Source organism: Salmo trutta, chromosome 28 (assembly GCF_901001165.1).
Source record: "Salmo trutta chromosome 28, fSalTru1.1, whole genome shotgun sequence".
NCBI classification, from domain to species: Eukaryota; Metazoa; Chordata; class Actinopteri; order Salmoniformes; family Salmonidae; genus Salmo; species Salmo trutta.
The window spans coordinates 42,720,300-42,737,561 of NC_042984.1; the positions used below are offsets into that span (position 1 = coordinate 42,720,300).

Genomic DNA, 17,262 nt, shown 5'->3' on the forward strand with positions numbered 1-17,262 from the left:
CTAGGACCAACACTTTACATGTTGCTTTTTATATTTTTGTTCAGTATACATTTGTGGGGAAGCTTTGCAAGTTTGATGCTGAAAGTTAGTATAAAGGAAAGATGGCATCACAAGTTGAAACTTAATGTTACGGTTCTGCAAGATGATCATGAGCCTCTTTTCAACCTTTCCACAAGTGAGCTAATCTGGGGCTTTGTAAACTCTTTGCAACTTGGTGACCTTATGAAGATGAATAACAAGGCATGGAAAAGGAAGACAGTATATTTACTGCCTTTAAATGTATTAACTGTACAAGATAGTATCTTGTAACCCTTTGACATCATACATTTGGAGTGGGGTTATGTCCTCTTTCTGTTGCGTGGGCTAAAAACAATTGTGAGTCCAATCCCCACAATAAATGTTATCAATAATACCCCAGGTGAGGTGCAACATAAAGGTAACTGCCAAAATAATGGAAACACTTGAGTAAATGAGGGATTCAAAGTGTATTGAAAGCAGGTGCTTCCACACAGGTGTGGTTCCTGAGTTAATTATTAAGCAATTAACGTCCCATCAAGCTTAGTATAATCATTTATAAAAATGCTGGGCACGCCATTATTTTGGCTATCATGGCGATGCCCTCATTCACAGGGCACGAGTGGTCGCTGAATGGTTTGATGAGCATGAAAACAATGTAAACCATATGCCATGTCCGTCTCAGTCACCAGATCTCAACCCAATTGAACATTTATGGGAGATTCTGGAGCGGCGCCTGAGACAGTGTTTTCCACCACCATCAACAAAACACCCAAATGATTGAATTTGTCGCATCCCTCCAATAGAGTTCCAGATACTTGTAGGGTCTATGTCAAGGTGCATTGAAGCTGTTCTTGCTCGTGGTGGACCAATCCCCTATTAAGATACTTTATGTTGGGGTTTCCTTTACTTTACCGTTACCTGTAGCTGACAATGTTTTATAACCGGAGTCATGTCTCCACCACTGGTTGGCGAATTTGGGTGTCTTACGTTTGCATTCCCAGCATAGAATAACTTTATTACTTGCTCCTAACTTTTAGATAGTGTGTCCTTATCTGCTGCACATAAGGAATGTGTTACGTTTAGTCATTGCAATTTGTCAATAGTTTCAAAGGAAATGAATTTTTCATTACAAAAACCAATGACAAAAATCATAAATGGCCAGAGACATGCTTAACAGCTCAGGCAGTTTTTATTTTTTATATAATACAGAAAATATATGGAAACCACACCCTCTGACTTCCAAGATATTTAGGTGCCCAAAGACATTTACATAGGTATCCTTCAAACCTCTGCTATTTTAGATTTGATATTCAACTGCAGATTTTTTTGTGAGCTTTGACATTTTGTGGTTCAGCTTAAAGGGTAAAGTCAAAAAGTATTTCAGTTCTGAGATTCAGGATTTGTTCCACTATTCAGAGACATACAGGACTATCCTTATGAGTCTGTCTTTTCATAGATTTAATGTATAATAACACTGTGGTTGCACATGTGTCTGAGACAGCTTTTTCTGTCTTTAAATTTGTTTTATCCATAACATGGGTATGTATGTATTCTCTCCACATACAGGGTCATAATAACTACAGCCACACTGTAAAATCAGTGAGTTATTAAATAAGACATTCAGATGTCAAATTGGGTTTTGGCTGGCTTTGGGCTTTTACAAAGTCAAAACACTACAGAAGAGGCAGAAATTAGAAATACGGAAAGTATTAGAATGTTAGTTCTATGACCAACATAACTCAGTGTATTTCAAATTTAAACCCCAAGCCAAGATCATGTATAAAAGTTATTCCTTTCACTGAGACACATTGGAAATTAATAAGAGTGCAATAATCATAGAAGCTATGTGGATAGAACCACTCGCCCCAAGACACAATCTCAAACGGACTTCACCCTTCATATTCCCATACATGTACGCAAGAACAGAATCTCCATTGAGATAGAAGGCTCTGTAGTCCAATTTAGAGGAACTGCATGTGTATAAAATGTTATAGGCTACCTCTTGAGGCTCTGCAGTTGAATGGTTTAAGAAGACACTCGCCTCAGATTTTTGAATGAACCTCATTGGTTTTAGCACATTCAATTCTCTGTGTCAGGAACAGGCTGAGGATGAAAAAGACTGAATAAGCATTTTCAGGAGTGACATTTCAAAATGCTAAATTTCGGGCCATTCCTATTTCCCACGTCCTTTGTTTTCGTCCCTCTAGCCTCTAAACATACGCACATTCATACTTGCGTACAGAAACACTCACACGCACGTGTGGTAAAAATGCGATGACCAGGAACCCCCTTCTTTACCCCCCTCAATTCCAAGTCAGTCCATTGTCCATATAATACACATTAAATAGTACGGAGGTCATAGATAATTTACAAAAGATAGTGTGCCTGAAGCAACTAAAAAAGCACTGTCAGGTATTTCTGCTTATCAAAAAAATCACTCCAGGTCTCCCTCCTTCCCTCCCCAACAACAACCAACCCCAAAATCCACACATATTTTTTTAATCCTTGTTTTCACAGATCAATACACAACACCAGCCTCATCCCATCAACCCCACCCCCTCCCACTGACTGATAAGAGAAGAAACAACAACAAAAAGTCTAAAAGAAATCCACAATAATCCAGGAAGGGCTTTTGTTAAATCCATTAATTGTCGATGTTGGATTAAAGTTTCCTCTGTCCTTTACACACAATTGCACACTCCTGTGTTACAATTTGCAAGTGTTTTTTCTTTATTACCATCCTTGTAAAAGTTTTTGACTGGTGTTTTTTTTAAGGTTGCGAGGGGGAGAGATGTGTCCTCCGAAAGTAATTAATTACACAGTGTTGTGTTTCCCCATTAGTTGGAATAATCGCTTTATCTTTATTACTTCAACACATAGAGGCATACAGCTGTCAACTCTTTCTTGCATTGGTTATAAACAAACCTTTTTTTGAGAGAGAGAGCGAGAGAGTAAGGCCATAATGCAGATAATAGAAATAACAATTCGATTATCTGTAGCTTCATTGTTATTGTTAGTTTTTGTTGTTGTTATTGTTTGCAGATAACATTAGAGCATTTTGAAAACTAAAATAAACGTACATTTGTACCCACGAAGGGATAGTATCATGTTCCAGACCTCTGCTTGACATTCACTTAAGATATTACAATCTCTGTGTCCCGGCCTACACTTAGTTAGCATTATGGTTCAAGTCTAAATCGTGTTAAGAAAAAAACGATTGATTTATCATCAATTCCTCAAATGTGTGCAAAAATATAAATGGGCTGAATTTTCCCCCACCTCTCTACAAAGACCTTCATGTGAAGTGATGATGTCATCAAAGATAAATAACTTTATCCTATCTGAAGATCTAAACATTCTGGTTGAGGTTTTATGAACATTTTCTATCAACTGTCTTTTTAAACAATTTCAGATTGATGAAAAAGGTTTCCAGGGTTCAATCATCTGCAACAATACCACCTACAGCAAAAGGAATTTGGCAAGATCATGTAGCATTTTCTGTCAATTTATCAAATATATATATTTTTTTATAAAGTGGTCTCAAGTTCTCAGTTTGTCACTGATTGGTCTGTTTAAGTTATCCTCAGAAATCATGCGTTTCATAATTCTGTCTGCCTATTAGCACTTCACAATTATTATCTGCTCATTTCTGTTATTAAACGCTAATGAACACAAGATCAAACTGTTCTTGATGGCAGCTCTTTTAACATTTTCCCATATCCAATAGTGTACTCATCTGAAGTGTTAGACCAAATTAGAATGTAATAGAAACCCCAAATAAACTCCAAATGAAGCCAACAGTGTCTGAATATGCTATTTGTACAAAACTCATAATTTCTCTGTTTGACTGTGTTACTGATGCCTTTTGATTCAAGCAGATGAATGAAGGAAGCAGTGCTAGCACACTCTCCTATTAGTCATTCACTAGCAAATTTTCAGAGGACCATCTGATATTTTTGGTCTGAGAGAACAGACGAGGGAGTGACTGAGCAATATGACCACAACCTACAGAAATATTGTCACCCTCACTTCATTCTCTTTCACAATAGCAGGCCCAGGATGATCTCTTGTTTAAAGACTGTCTACCAGTTTCATAGGTTCCACATTAAAACTAAGAATACAAACATGCATCTGAGATAGACTGTTTGAGTTCTTGGTTTAGTCTCGTATTCTGTCTGTGTGTAGAAGGAATCCCTCTCTTAAATTTGTTTCCTGACCAAGACCCTTTATAAAAAAGGAAAGACATTTTTTTTTAATGTCAGTTAGCAATGTAACTGATCTCAAATGATGCCAAATCTATATGCTGGTGTCAAAGGTGTTTTTGGTTTGATAATAGAATGATGAAATAATACATCCTTCCTATAATAATTTTAGACCAACAATTGGTTTCATTGTTTCTACACTGCAGCAACCACATGCCTCTTACTGTGTGTAATACTCCCTCAATAAGTAATTTTAAAACAATTTATAACATTCCAAATGAGTTTGAAATGCCTCTGCTCGCCTCTGACAAGGAGAAACCCAGATACATCACACGGAGGTGAAATGAAATTCTGAAATTCTCACCACTTCGTCAGTTCCCGATTGAACCCACTGCTTTTAAAGCATCTTGCACTGAATCAAAGGCCACAACAACTAAAATGGACCCTCATGCCATCCTAACCGCTCACAGACATCCCTGCCACCGCCCCTCCACACCCTCCCCAGGTAACAACCACCCACCGTCCCCCTCACATGACAAAGTAAGGCTCTCGGGGCAGATGAGGTTTAGTCCTACAGCAGGCTGGCAGGTGGGCCAGGAGCCCCTTCTTCAGGTCCTTGTTGAGGAAGAAGCAGACGATGGGGTTGACCCCTGCCTGGGCAAAGCTCATCCATACGGTGGTGGAGAGGTATCGGTGCGGTATAGTGCACGCCTTGACAAACACCCGCCAGTAGCAGGCCACTATGTAGGGCGACCACAGCACCAGGAACAACAGGGTGATCACGTAGAACATCCTGCCAAGCTGCTTCTCCGCCTTGAACTCCTCCATGCCCAGCAGGCGCCGGTTCTGGTTGTGCAAGTTCTGCCGTATGCCCAGCAGGGTGGGTGGCATGGGGCCCCGGCCGAAGCCTGCGATCCAGTTGGCTGCCGCCTGGCCGGTAGCGCCGGGCCCGTGGAAGGTCCAGTTTTGGCTGATGGCTGGCACCATCTGGACAGGCTTCATCTTGCGGTGCTTGTACTCGAAGAGCAGCAGTTTCATGTAGACCACGTGCGTGGCCAGGATCAGCACGGCCAGCATCAGCATAAAGCCCAGTGTGTCGTTGGCCTTGAAGTAGCGGTGCTCGAAGATGCACTGGTCCTCCTCACGGATGAACTTGTAGGTGCCCACATCAAAGACGGGTGGGAAGGCCATGGCCACTGACAGCGTCCACACCATGCACACCACCGCCACGCACGTCCAGAAGGTCATGCGCTTGGAGTAGAAGCGGTGGTGGGCGATGGCCATGTAACGTGTCACGCTGATGCAAAAGAGCATGAAGGCAGCATGGAAGCAGAAGAGCACGGCCATGAAGGCCACCACCTTGCAGCTGAGCACGCTGTAGGTCCAGGCCGAGCCGTTCTTAATGGACACCAGCACGAAGGGGAAGCAGACAGCCGAACGGATGGTGTCGGCCAGGCACAGGTCCAACAGGAAGTAGTAGGGGGCCTTGTGCAGGGCCCGGTCCCTGAGGACCAGCAGAGACACCACCAGGTTGCCCACCAGGCTGATGCAGATGATCAGACCCAGTAGGACCAGTTTGATGTATGTGGACACGGCCGACGATGGGCCCCCGACTGCCATTCCTCCCGTCGTGGCCACCACAGCAGCCATGGGACCGCCAAGCCCCTCGCTGCTCTCGTTGCCATTGGCCATCCCTTTGGCTCCCGTGTCAAGCCCTCTTTTCTCCTGAAATCCACCCCTCTTCCTTCTCCCTCTCCTCCTCCACCGCCACCTCCTCCTCCTCCAGCTGCCCTTTCGTTCGTCCTCGTGGTTGCCTCTTCTCTGGAGCTCACATGGAACCGGAGTGCTTCACTCTGCATTGCCCCATTTTGCACTGAGCCCCTCGTTTCCTGTAGCGCTACCCCTCCGTGCCTCTTGTTCTTACAGCGTCAGCGCCTGTAAACAGGAAGTATGAACAATAAGCATTAAGTTTGGATGGGCATCCTGGTCTGACATCACTGGGGGATAATACAGTGTAAGCATTTGCAGGGAATATACCGTACAAGGTTAAATATGAGAGGTGTGACTTCACGTGTGTGACTTGAGGCTTTTCTAATATTACAATACATTGCTTTTATGATTCCAGCATTGGCCTTAGCTGAACTGCAAAAGCAGCAGTTGTTTTTTTATCAGAAAGGTCTACATTTATATCCAGTGATTACCTAACTGCGCTAGGCCATGATGCAGTTAGGTAAGAGTATGAAATGTGAAAGAAATGTGGCCATTCTCCCCAACCATGTAACTACCTATAATTACAGACAAAGTACATGGTAATAAGAACATATGTTTTTCACATAAAGATGAAAAATTAGTTAAGTCTGTCCCATCTGGGTTTATCCCAAAATAAAGTTCTGCCTGTTGTTGTAAACAACATGATCACATTGTGCTAAAGACCCTATCTTCAAACGTAATACAGAATCCATTGTCATAATAGTGGAGAAAGACGTTCAAGTCTGAAAACATCATCCTCAGTATTACGCAAATAATTTGTCCCACAGAATCAATCAATTGTTTTTCCAATGAGCGAAACAGGGCTCACATAGGCATCTGCTGTAGCATGCTGTGGAACAGCTTCTCTTTCCCCCTTAGCACCAATCAGATCAGCTGTTTTCTCCACACGCTACATGGCATGCCAGCAACTAGTCTGTCACGGTAATTACCTCGCTTGTTGCTAGGCTACAACAACTTATATCCTTTTTCTGTGTGTGTGTGTGTGTGTGTGTGTGTGTGTGTGTGTGTGTGTGTGTGTGTGTGTGTGTGTGTGTGTGTGTGTGTGTGTGTGTGTGTGTGTGTGTGTGTGTGTGTGTGTGTGTGTGAGAGAGGGAGAGAGAGTGTGTGGTGAGGGGGTTCTCTGTGTGTATGAGGGTTGGTGTGTGTGAAGCAGATCGGGGAGGAAAAACAAACGGGATTTGCTTGCTGAGGCCTCATAGGTGCAGTCACTTTGGGGACCACTGACGAGGCATTTTCAAAAGAGGTTGCATTGCACAGTGACACATGAGATATACAGTATGTCTGATAGCTCAGTAGTGTGCATGCGTAGGTGTGTGTGTGTGTGAGGGGAGTCAATCTGTATTGACCATGCCACCACCCTCATTTGTATTGATGAACGCTTCGAGAGTGATCGGGGAATGCACAGGTGATGATTATGGAGTATGAGCCAAAAAGAGAGAAGGGCTCAGGCCCATTGTTTCAGCGCAAGCATACTAATGTATTTCTGTCACAGTAATTACAGCAGCTTGTTGCTAAGCTACAGGACCACTCTGCCTTATGCTGTGCGTGCGTTTGTGTGTGTGCGTGTGTGTGTATAAGACTGTAAGAACTGTTGTGAGGAATGGTGGGGGCATTTGAAAGTTTCAGATATGATCAGCAACAAAAAAGACACCCACCAACACAGTCCTTCCAGCAGTGACATACTGACACTAAACTTAAAGTGTCGGTTTCCCAGACACAGTTTAAGCCTAGTCCAGGACTAAAAAGTGAATTAAATGGAGATTCTCGAGTGAGCATGCTTTTAAATCAAGGACTAGGCTTAAACTTTGTCTGGGAAACCAGCCCAAAATGTCTAGAAGATTGTGTGGAGAATACTGATGGTTTCATTTTTTTCTGAGGCACGCATACCATATGAGAAGGCCAATGAAAGTAACACACGATAAACTAAGTTGCGTTCAGTTATTAGTGGAGAACATGAATCGGAGCAGAAACATGTTGTATTAGCTACTCTGTACACATTGCACATGTATCCAAAGGTACAATTAGGTTAGAGGTCAGGTATGAATGTGTATAAGCCTGCTGTATGTATTTATTATTATTATTATATACCCCCTGTATGTGTTTATGTAGAGTATGGTGTGTCATGCTCATAGTTCACTGATGATACCAAAGACAAAAATTTCCATCCTTGGATGGACAATTAAGTTCTAGTCTATATTTTCTTGTGCCTTGTAATACAACGGCAAATGTAGCTTGCCACGTTCCGTATCTTTTGTCCATTTATGAAATGTGTAAAAGGCTGTTAGTGTGTTGCCATCATAATAGTTTTGGCAACATTTGCTTTGACAGAATAACCAGTTAAATACTTGGTAAGTATTTTCAAATGAATATTATGGCCTGAATTTGGCACCGATAGCTAGTTCTCACAGTATATGATAACACTTTAGAATAACCTTCTTAATAAACATTAATAATTTATAGAGTACAATCATTATACACATTGTGAATAATTTCTAAACATACCTTAGTTATTATTTACATTTTAGTCATTTAGCAGATGCTCTTATCCAGAGCGACTTACAGTAGTGAGTGCATACATTTCATTAAAAAAAATTTTATTCGTACTGGCCCCCCGTGGGAATTGAACCCACAACCCTGGTGTTGCATATTATAAAACGCTACCGCAGTTCCTCGTATCCCAGTGTTCCTTGGTGACCCCAGTCCTCCTTCATCCAAAATAACACCCATGTTATTGAACAGTAATACCGAAACAGTTGCGGTCAAATGTATTGGCACCCTTGCACTTTTCTTAAATAGTTTCCTATTTCTTCTAAAATAAGTTTAAACAGAAATAAAAAAGTCTCCACACCTTGTTATTGGATTTTCAACATTTCAGAACCAATTGTATACAATTTTAATTTAGAAAATACAGACAATGGCAAGGACAGAATGACTGGCACTCCGGAGCTAGTACTTGGTTGCACAGCCTACGGTCAAGATAACTGCAGACAAACTCTTCTTGTAGCCATCATTGAGCTTTCTGCACCTTTCTACTGGCAATTTGGCCCGCCCTTCAGCAGCAAACTGCTCTACTTCAGTATTTGAGGGCTGCCCTCCACCAACTGCTGTTTTCAGATCTCGCCATAGGTTTTGGAAGTGATTCAGAGCTGGACTATTTGCTGGTCATTCCTGGATGCTCTTTTGATGTGTGTTTGGGCTCGTTGTCCTACTGGAAGACCACAGCCTCCAATGGAGACCCAGTTTTTGGACACTGTGTAGAAACATTGGACTCAAAACACCTAATAATCTATGATATCATGATGCCTTGCGCACATTCAAGGACCCCAATACCAGAGGCAGCAAAGCAACCTCACAGTCTTATCCTCTTCTTTTTCAATTTTAACTTATTGTAGAAGAACTAGGGAATTATTTAGCAAAGGTGCAAGGGTGCCAATATATTTGGCCACAACTACTAATGAATAAGAACTGAAATACCTAGCTAAATGTACATTAAACCAATTTCAATATGGCAATTTCAATACGGCAAAAACGGGGCCTACATTCTTGTTAATTGCCTTTCATGCACAATCTCTCATATGTAAGGATCTAGTGTTAATTTCTTGCTGTGTTATAATATTTCAGAAATTCTTTTAAAATGGCTTACCAAATCAGTCATGAGAATTACACTCAATGGACTTGCGATAGTTTTTTTTAAAGCAATGTCACAGGTTTGTGTTGCTAGTTAATGAAAGGATACCTTAACTAGGCCTACCCCATTCTTCAAGTCAAACAAATATCTTTCTGCATATATCTGATCATCTATTCATATACCTATTTCTCATCCATATACTACTTGTTTACGTCTCTAAAATGATGTCATCAGGCTTTGTTGCGTATTACCAACAGTAGGCCTTCTTACAGCCTATTCTAATATTCTAGCCACCAAGGTCCATGTCACATGATATCACATGTAATAGCCCAGAGCCTTATATTTGGATTATAGATTATTTATCTCAATATAATGCTCTGGAACAGACTAATTCATTCAAACATCATAGGACATAGGCCTACAAAGATGGTGGTGCTTGAATGGGAGGCACCAATAGTGTAGGCTACTATAAAAATTATTCCTCTATTAATTTACCAAATATTAGGCTATAACAAATGTGAGTTTCTACTATTGACACAGACAAGGGACCCTCAACCACATACAGTTGAAGTCGTAAGTTTACATACACTTAGGTTGGAGTCATTAAAACTAGTTTTTCAACCACTCCACAAATTTCTTGTTAACAAACTATAGTTTTGGCAAGTCGGTTAGGACATCTACTTTGTGCATGGCACAAGTCATTTTTCCAACAATTGTTTACAGACAGATTATTTCACTTATAATTCACTGTATCACAATTCCAGTGGGTCAGAAGTTTACATACACTAAGTTGACTGTGCCTATAAACAGCTTGGAAAATTGCAGAAAATGTCATGGCTTTAGAAGCTTCTGATAAGCTAATTGACATCATTTGAGTTAATTGGAGGTGTACGTGTGGATGTATTTCAAGGCCTACCTTCAAACTCAGTGCCTCTTTGCTTGACATCATGGGAAAATCGAAAGAAATCAGCCAAGACCTGAGAAAAAAATGGTAAACCTCCACAAGTCTGGTTCATCCTTGGGAGCAATTTGCAAACGCCTGAAGGTACCACATTCATCTGTACAAAGAATAGTACGGAAGTATAAACACCATGGGACCACACAGCCGTCATACCGCTCAGGAAGGAGACGCGTTCTGTCTCCTAGAGATGAACGTACTTTGCGAACAGTGCGAATCAATCCCACAAAAGGACTTTGTGAAGATGCTGGAGGAAACAGGTACAAAAGTATCTATATCCACAATAAAATGAGTCCTATATCGACATAACCTGAAAGGCCGCTCAGCAAGGAAGAAGCCACTGCTCCTAAACTGCCATAAAAAAAAGCCATACTACGGTTTGCAACTGCACATGGGGGCAAAGATTGTACTTTTTGGAGAAATGTCCTCTGGTCTGATGAAACAAAAATAGAACTGTTTGGTCATATGTTTGGAAGAAAAAGGGGAGGCTTGCAAGCCGATTAACACCATCCTAACCGTGAAGCACGGGGGTGGCAGCATCATGTTGTGGGGGTGCTTTGTTGCAGGAGGGACTGGTGCACTTCACAGAATAGATGGCATCATGAGGGAGGAAAATAATGTAGATATATTGAAGCAACATCTCAAGACATCAGTCAGGAAGTTAAAGTTTGGTCGCAAATGGGTCTTCCAAATGGACAATGACCCCACGCATACTTCCAAAGTTGTGGAAAAATGGCTTAAGGACAACAAAGTCAAGGTATTGGAGTGGCCATCACAAAGCCCTGACCTCAATCCTATAGAACATTTGTGGGCAGAACTGAAAATGCTTGTGGGAGCAAGGAGGTCTACAAACCTGACTCAGTTACACCAGCTCTGTCAGGAGGAATGGGACAAAATTCACCCAACTTATTGTGGGAAGCTTGTGGAAGGCTACCTGAAGCGTTTGACCCAAGTTAAACAATTTAAAGGCAATGCTACCAAATACTAATTGAGCGTATGTAAACTTCTGACCCACTTGGAATGTGATGAAAGAAATAAAAGCTGAAATAAATAATTCTCTCTACTATTATTCTGACATATCACATTCTTAAAATAAAGTGGTAATCCTAACTGACCTAAAACAGGGAATTTTTACTTGGATTAAATGTCAGGAATTGTGAAAAACTGAGTTTAAATGTATTTGGCTAAGGTGTATGTAAACTTCTGACTTAAACTGTACATAGCTATTGTTGATCTAACTCTATCTACCTTTAGTGTTCCACAAATGTAAATTTGTGAATGCTATTTTGAAGACATACAGCGCCTTCAGAAATTATTCACGCCCCTTGACTTTTTCCACATTTTGTTGTGTTACAGCCTAAATTTAAAATTGATTAAATTGAGATTTTGTGGCACTGGCCTACATAGAATAGCCCATTTTTGTAAATAAAAAATTTATTACAAATGAAAAGCTGAAATGTCTTGAGTCAATAAGTATTCAAGCCCTTTGTTATGACAAGCCTAAATAAGTTCTAGAGTAAACATGTGCTTAAAAAGTCACATAATAAATTGCATAGACTCACACTGTGTGCAATAATAGTGTTTAACATGATTTTTGAATGACCACCTCATCTCTGTACCCCACACATACAATTATCTGTAAGGTCCTTCAGTCAAGCAGTGAATTTCAAAAACAGATTTAACCACAATGACCAGGGATGTTTTTCAATGCCTCGCAAAGAAGGGCACCTGTTGGTAGATGGCATAGACTTTTAAAATGATTTGGATCAAAACTGTAACTAGGCCACTCAGGAACATTTAATGTTGTCTTGGTAAGCAACTCCAGTGTATATTTGGCCTTATGGTTTAGGTCATTGTTCTGCAGAAAGGTGAATTTGTTGGTTCAGTCTGCTTTCCAACAGACACCAGGAGACATATTCACCTTCCAGCAGGATAATAACCTAAAACACAAGGCCAAATATACACTGGCGTTGCTTACCAAGTGGCCTAGTTACAGTTTTGACTCAAATCGACTTAAAAGTCTATGGCAAGACTTGAAAATGTCTGTTTGCTGCCTTAAAATTACATCTACTGATGTACACAACCTACTCCACATTTCCAAAGTGGAAGAAAAATTATGGAATACCTTTCAAATTAATTAAAAAAAAACGAAGATGCCATGATTGCTGACGTCTTCACACCACAGAGTTAATATTTGGCCTTGATTGCTGACGTCTTCACACCACAGAGTTAATATTTGGCCTTGATTGCTGACGTCTTCACACCACAGAGTTAATATTTGGTGGAAGCACATTTGCAACATACTGTATATCTATCGTTTTTGTCAAAATTGCTCAAACTGTGTTGGGAGACATTGTATTATTACCTTTTAAGATTTCGTTGTAAGGCAGCAAAATGTGAAGGCAGTGCTTCAGCAGTGCTTCAGACTTCAGCGACTGTATCTATCTATTGTTGATCTATCTACTAACATGATATATCAGGTGCCACAGTGCCTGTTGTAAATTATAGTATTTCACAAATGTAACTGTAGTGAATGCTAAAATAGAATACATGCAGTACATCTCTACATGACCATAATCACATCATGTGAAGTGTCAAATGATACCACACCCCTTTCTACAAACAGGTGAGTGGGAAAAGTGTTCAAACGATGGAAAATAGGCCTGCAGTAAAACAAAGACATTGACGAAGGAAGATTACATCGTCAAGTGTATATTCATTTTGATTGCTAAATGAATATATAGGATAGGGATATTTAGGTCGTATCCCAAGAGCTTCATGGGAATACCATGGCTCATGAAGGGAGGGGCCTGGAGAAATGGGAGTTGGTTGGTGATAGAGGGCTGAGCCATTGTCAAGAACTGGATAGCAACAGCAATCGAGTACCGCTGCCGTGGTCGCCGTGGGAGGCGACGCGGAATTCACCAACCAAAGGTTCCGGAATCACTCTGACACTGTTCAACACCGACCGAATGCAATTATAAACAACGATATTAGAATATGAATAAACGCATCCGGGGCTAGGGGAAAATATTATTTAATTACAATTGTGAACAATAGGTAGTGTTGTGCTTGACGCGTCATGTTTGAATCCAAAGAAATGCATAAACAATTGCGTATAGGCCTAGAGCATATTGTAGGCTGTGTCATGTGAAGTGTTCAACCAGCTCCGATCCTGTCAAAATTCACGAACAGTTGTTGATGTTTATGATAATTAATCAAAGAGGGCTGATGACGGTACCCCAACACCCCAGTTGCATCGCATTTGCAAATGGGTAGATAGCCAGTATCGATGCTGTCATAATGGACATTCGCTCAGTGAATAATATACAGCCACCGATTGATATAGCCTCGTCTACCTCCCTGCCTGTGTCCATAATGCGGTTCCCTGTTATAATTTACCATTGGGCCTAGATCACATAAAGGCCACTCAAATCTGCAGTGGTGTGTGTGTGTATAATAACAAGAAGATTAGAAGGGCCTACGTGTAGCCCACAGTTTGTCTGTGGCATGCGTCATGGGGCTGCCTGAATCATAACAGTATAGGCTATGTTGTAGGCACAAAAAGGGGTTTCACAAGTGTTTCAACGAATTAACCAGGTACCTGAGGGAAAAAACATGGCAATGTGAGGCCTAGGAGTACTTACAAAACCACAGAAACAAAAAAATGGCATAGGAAGGTGAAAGGAAATCTTACCTCATGTATTATACTTGTCCTCGAGACAAAGGCTTACGGTTTTATTCTAGGCCGTTTGGGGAGCTTGTTGCGGTCCACATTATATATATATATAAGGATTCAAAAGCAAGTAAAGCAACAGTAAATGGCATAGAGGGTTCAACAAAACGAGCGTCAATTCCAAATATAATCCACAATGATAAATTACTGAAAACATAAAGAATAGATTAAATAATTAATACAGGGTATTGTCACCTCCATAGAATCGGCCAGATCTTAATGCAAAAATAATGTCGCTTTTTGCAGACTTCTTAAATAAACACAGGTTTTAAAGAACAAAAAGGATCGTTTCCTCTTTTTTCGTGTGCATGTCATGTCTTCAGGTTTTCCATAAAGCTCTCCCAATGTTCAGCAATAAATTCCCATCACACTGGCAGAATAGAACAAATGAGTAAATTCGAATTGCTGACAATGTTGGCTCTTTTCAAATACTTATATCTCGGTGAATGTCATCAACTGGATCCTGTCACTGGTAACTACATCTACATTCTGAAAATAACGGTGGTCCTATTAGGCTCCAGCACAAGACACTTTTATTGAGGGTCTACTGATCTTGCTCCATCAAAAACACAGACGCCTTTTTTCGACCATTCTAGTCTCCAGCGCAAAGAGCTGTCTTTATCTTTTTAGTGGTAATACATCCTTTTGCATATCCAACTAAATGTATATGCGGACTCTCCGTTCAGAGAGTACAGCTCTTATGTGAAAATATGTAGCCTACACTGTGCCTGTAGGCGCCCTATATATTTAAACATGTACCCGCCTTGTTTGGTCTTTAATGAGATTGAAAAAAATCCTTGTTTGCGGTGATAAATCCCCAAATACCATATCTTTCACGGACATGTCAAGTCGTTCGGAATCCAGCCTCGGTCATTGTTTAAATAATGGAAACTAGGAAAATGACCAACGTGATAGGGCTGTTAAAGCGATGGTGAATTGGAAACAGCGGCTCTCGTCTATGCGCTGAGCATCGGTTCTCCCTCGGCTCCCTTTGGAATCGGCGAGGCAAGATTCGGGATATTTCGGCAGAGGATAGGCGCGTTGTGCAGCGTTCTGTTGTAAAAATGAATGTGTGTGATATACACAATCAGTCACAGAACTTCAGACTGAAGCAACAGCTGCCGTTGTAGAAAGCTAAAGAAAAAGTCAGGTCCACTGCTATTTCTGTTTGAGAACACCTCATCGTGATTCAGTTTACATGACTATCTGTTGTGAGGTCATGTTTTTTTACTTGATGAATCATCATCATCATCATTATCTGCCCATTATCACCATCGTCATCCTCACCCTCATCCTTATCATCATAATCATCATCATGTCTACACATACCTCCATAATATTAGAGAAGGTCAGACTGCATCATGGATGCATCAGGCCACATGGCTTCACCAGGTGATGTTGGTATTGACATAAAATGCAGTGATGTAAATCACCTCCCATGTAAGGCTCTTGGTGCCCAATCATTTAATCCTGCTCTAAATCCCTGGTAAAAAGTTGTTTTGTCTCGGCATGACACAAGACTGTGCCGAGTGCCCTCATGCCTGCCTTAACAGCTGTCCAAACCGCTGGAAGCCAAGGGAGCAGATGGCATCTCCTGACAAAGGGAAATGTTCAGGAAAGAGAGCGGGACACAGAGTAACTCTCCCCAAAATTAGAACAACAACCCATTGGCGGTTTTTGCTTTGTTCTATGGGGCCGTGAAATAATATAAAACTGTAGAGTATTAGCTTGTTCATCCAAGGTCATTATCGCAGGAAATGGTGAATATATTAAATACCAATGGACTTCTAGGAACTGGACTTTTCTGTCAGTGTCCTCTTCTTGCCATTGTGTATATGGCAAGTGAGGCATAATGTGCACCCCCAACCGGGAAGCCTGGTCATAAGTTTGATCTTGGAGGCAGAGTGAACTACAACCTGTCCCTCCTGGTTATGATTCCTAGACAACTTTTTCTATCTGGCTCAAAGGACCATAAAAAAGAGCTGAATATCATATGGATTAGTCTGGGAACCTACAGTCTCTGATGTGTATGGACCTGGGAGTCTGCGACCCAATAAACAGTGGTTATTACCCCCCATTGTTTTATATGTTACGGTACTAATATTAAGCTATATAGTAGTAATCATACCAAAACTATGGATAGCAGATTCTGTAGGTTTTTACACTACTTTGGTAATACGATTTGGTAAATCTGTAATTTGGGTGAACTTTCTCTTTAACAGAGATGGTCCAGCTCTCTCGATAGCCTTGTGCTCACAGGTTTATGGTGCCATCTGTTGGTATAACTACTACAGCGTTGTCTGAATGAAGCCCACATGAAGGTAACTGATGGGTAAATTCTCTAGAATGAAGGGCCAGACTCGTGTTTATATTCAACGACAATATCAATTACTGAAAGATGTCGTGTAATGTTTACCATTGACTGATCAGGATTGTTTTAAAATAACGGTATTATATGACCTCAAGATTATTATACTGTATACTGGAACTAAAAAGTCTCAAATCCATCTGCATTACTCAATGGTCCGTACAGGCTGAACCACATATGAGTATTACCAAGAAAAGCATAATTATCTAACTTTAACGTTAACTAACTGAAATTTGATGAGAGTTATACAACTAGGCTGAGTTCTGAAATAAGGACAAAACAAATCAACATTTGGTCAATCTGCATTCTCAGTCAAAGCCTTGAAAAAATGTTTCATTCATTACCAATAGATGTAATTAATTGGTGGTATTTTCCTGCATAAAGCATCAATGGATTTTTACAACGCATTATTACTTTCTTTATCTTTATTTTGTGATATCAATAGATATATATCAGTAATTTTCGATGTATTTTGTTGCTTTAGTTTCAACATGTAACCAGGGACTGCAAATAAACTATTGGTTTTTCAAATAATAGATTTGTGATGATGAATTAACATACACTCCTTACACTGACTTATTC

The 17,262-nt window shown here is 40.6% G+C and overlaps 1 protein-coding gene across 1 annotated transcript; it reads right to left on the reverse strand.

Moving 5' to 3' along the window:
* Window positions 1–1,169: 1,169 nt before the first annotated feature.
* LOC115166298 (probable G-protein coupled receptor 173) lies at window positions 1,170–15,593 on the reverse strand. Its single transcript, XM_029720174.1, has 2 exons — window positions 14,274–15,593; window positions 1,170–6,155 (listed from the first exon to the last, which is right to left on the reverse strand). Exon 2 carries the CDS (start codon window positions 5,910–5,912, stop codon window positions 4,749–4,751), a length of 1,164 nt encoding a protein of 387 aa, XP_029576034.1. The 5' UTR covers window positions 5,913–6,155; window positions 14,274–15,593; the 3' UTR covers window positions 1,170–4,748.
* Between the last annotated feature and the right edge of the window lie 1,669 nt (window positions 15,594–17,262).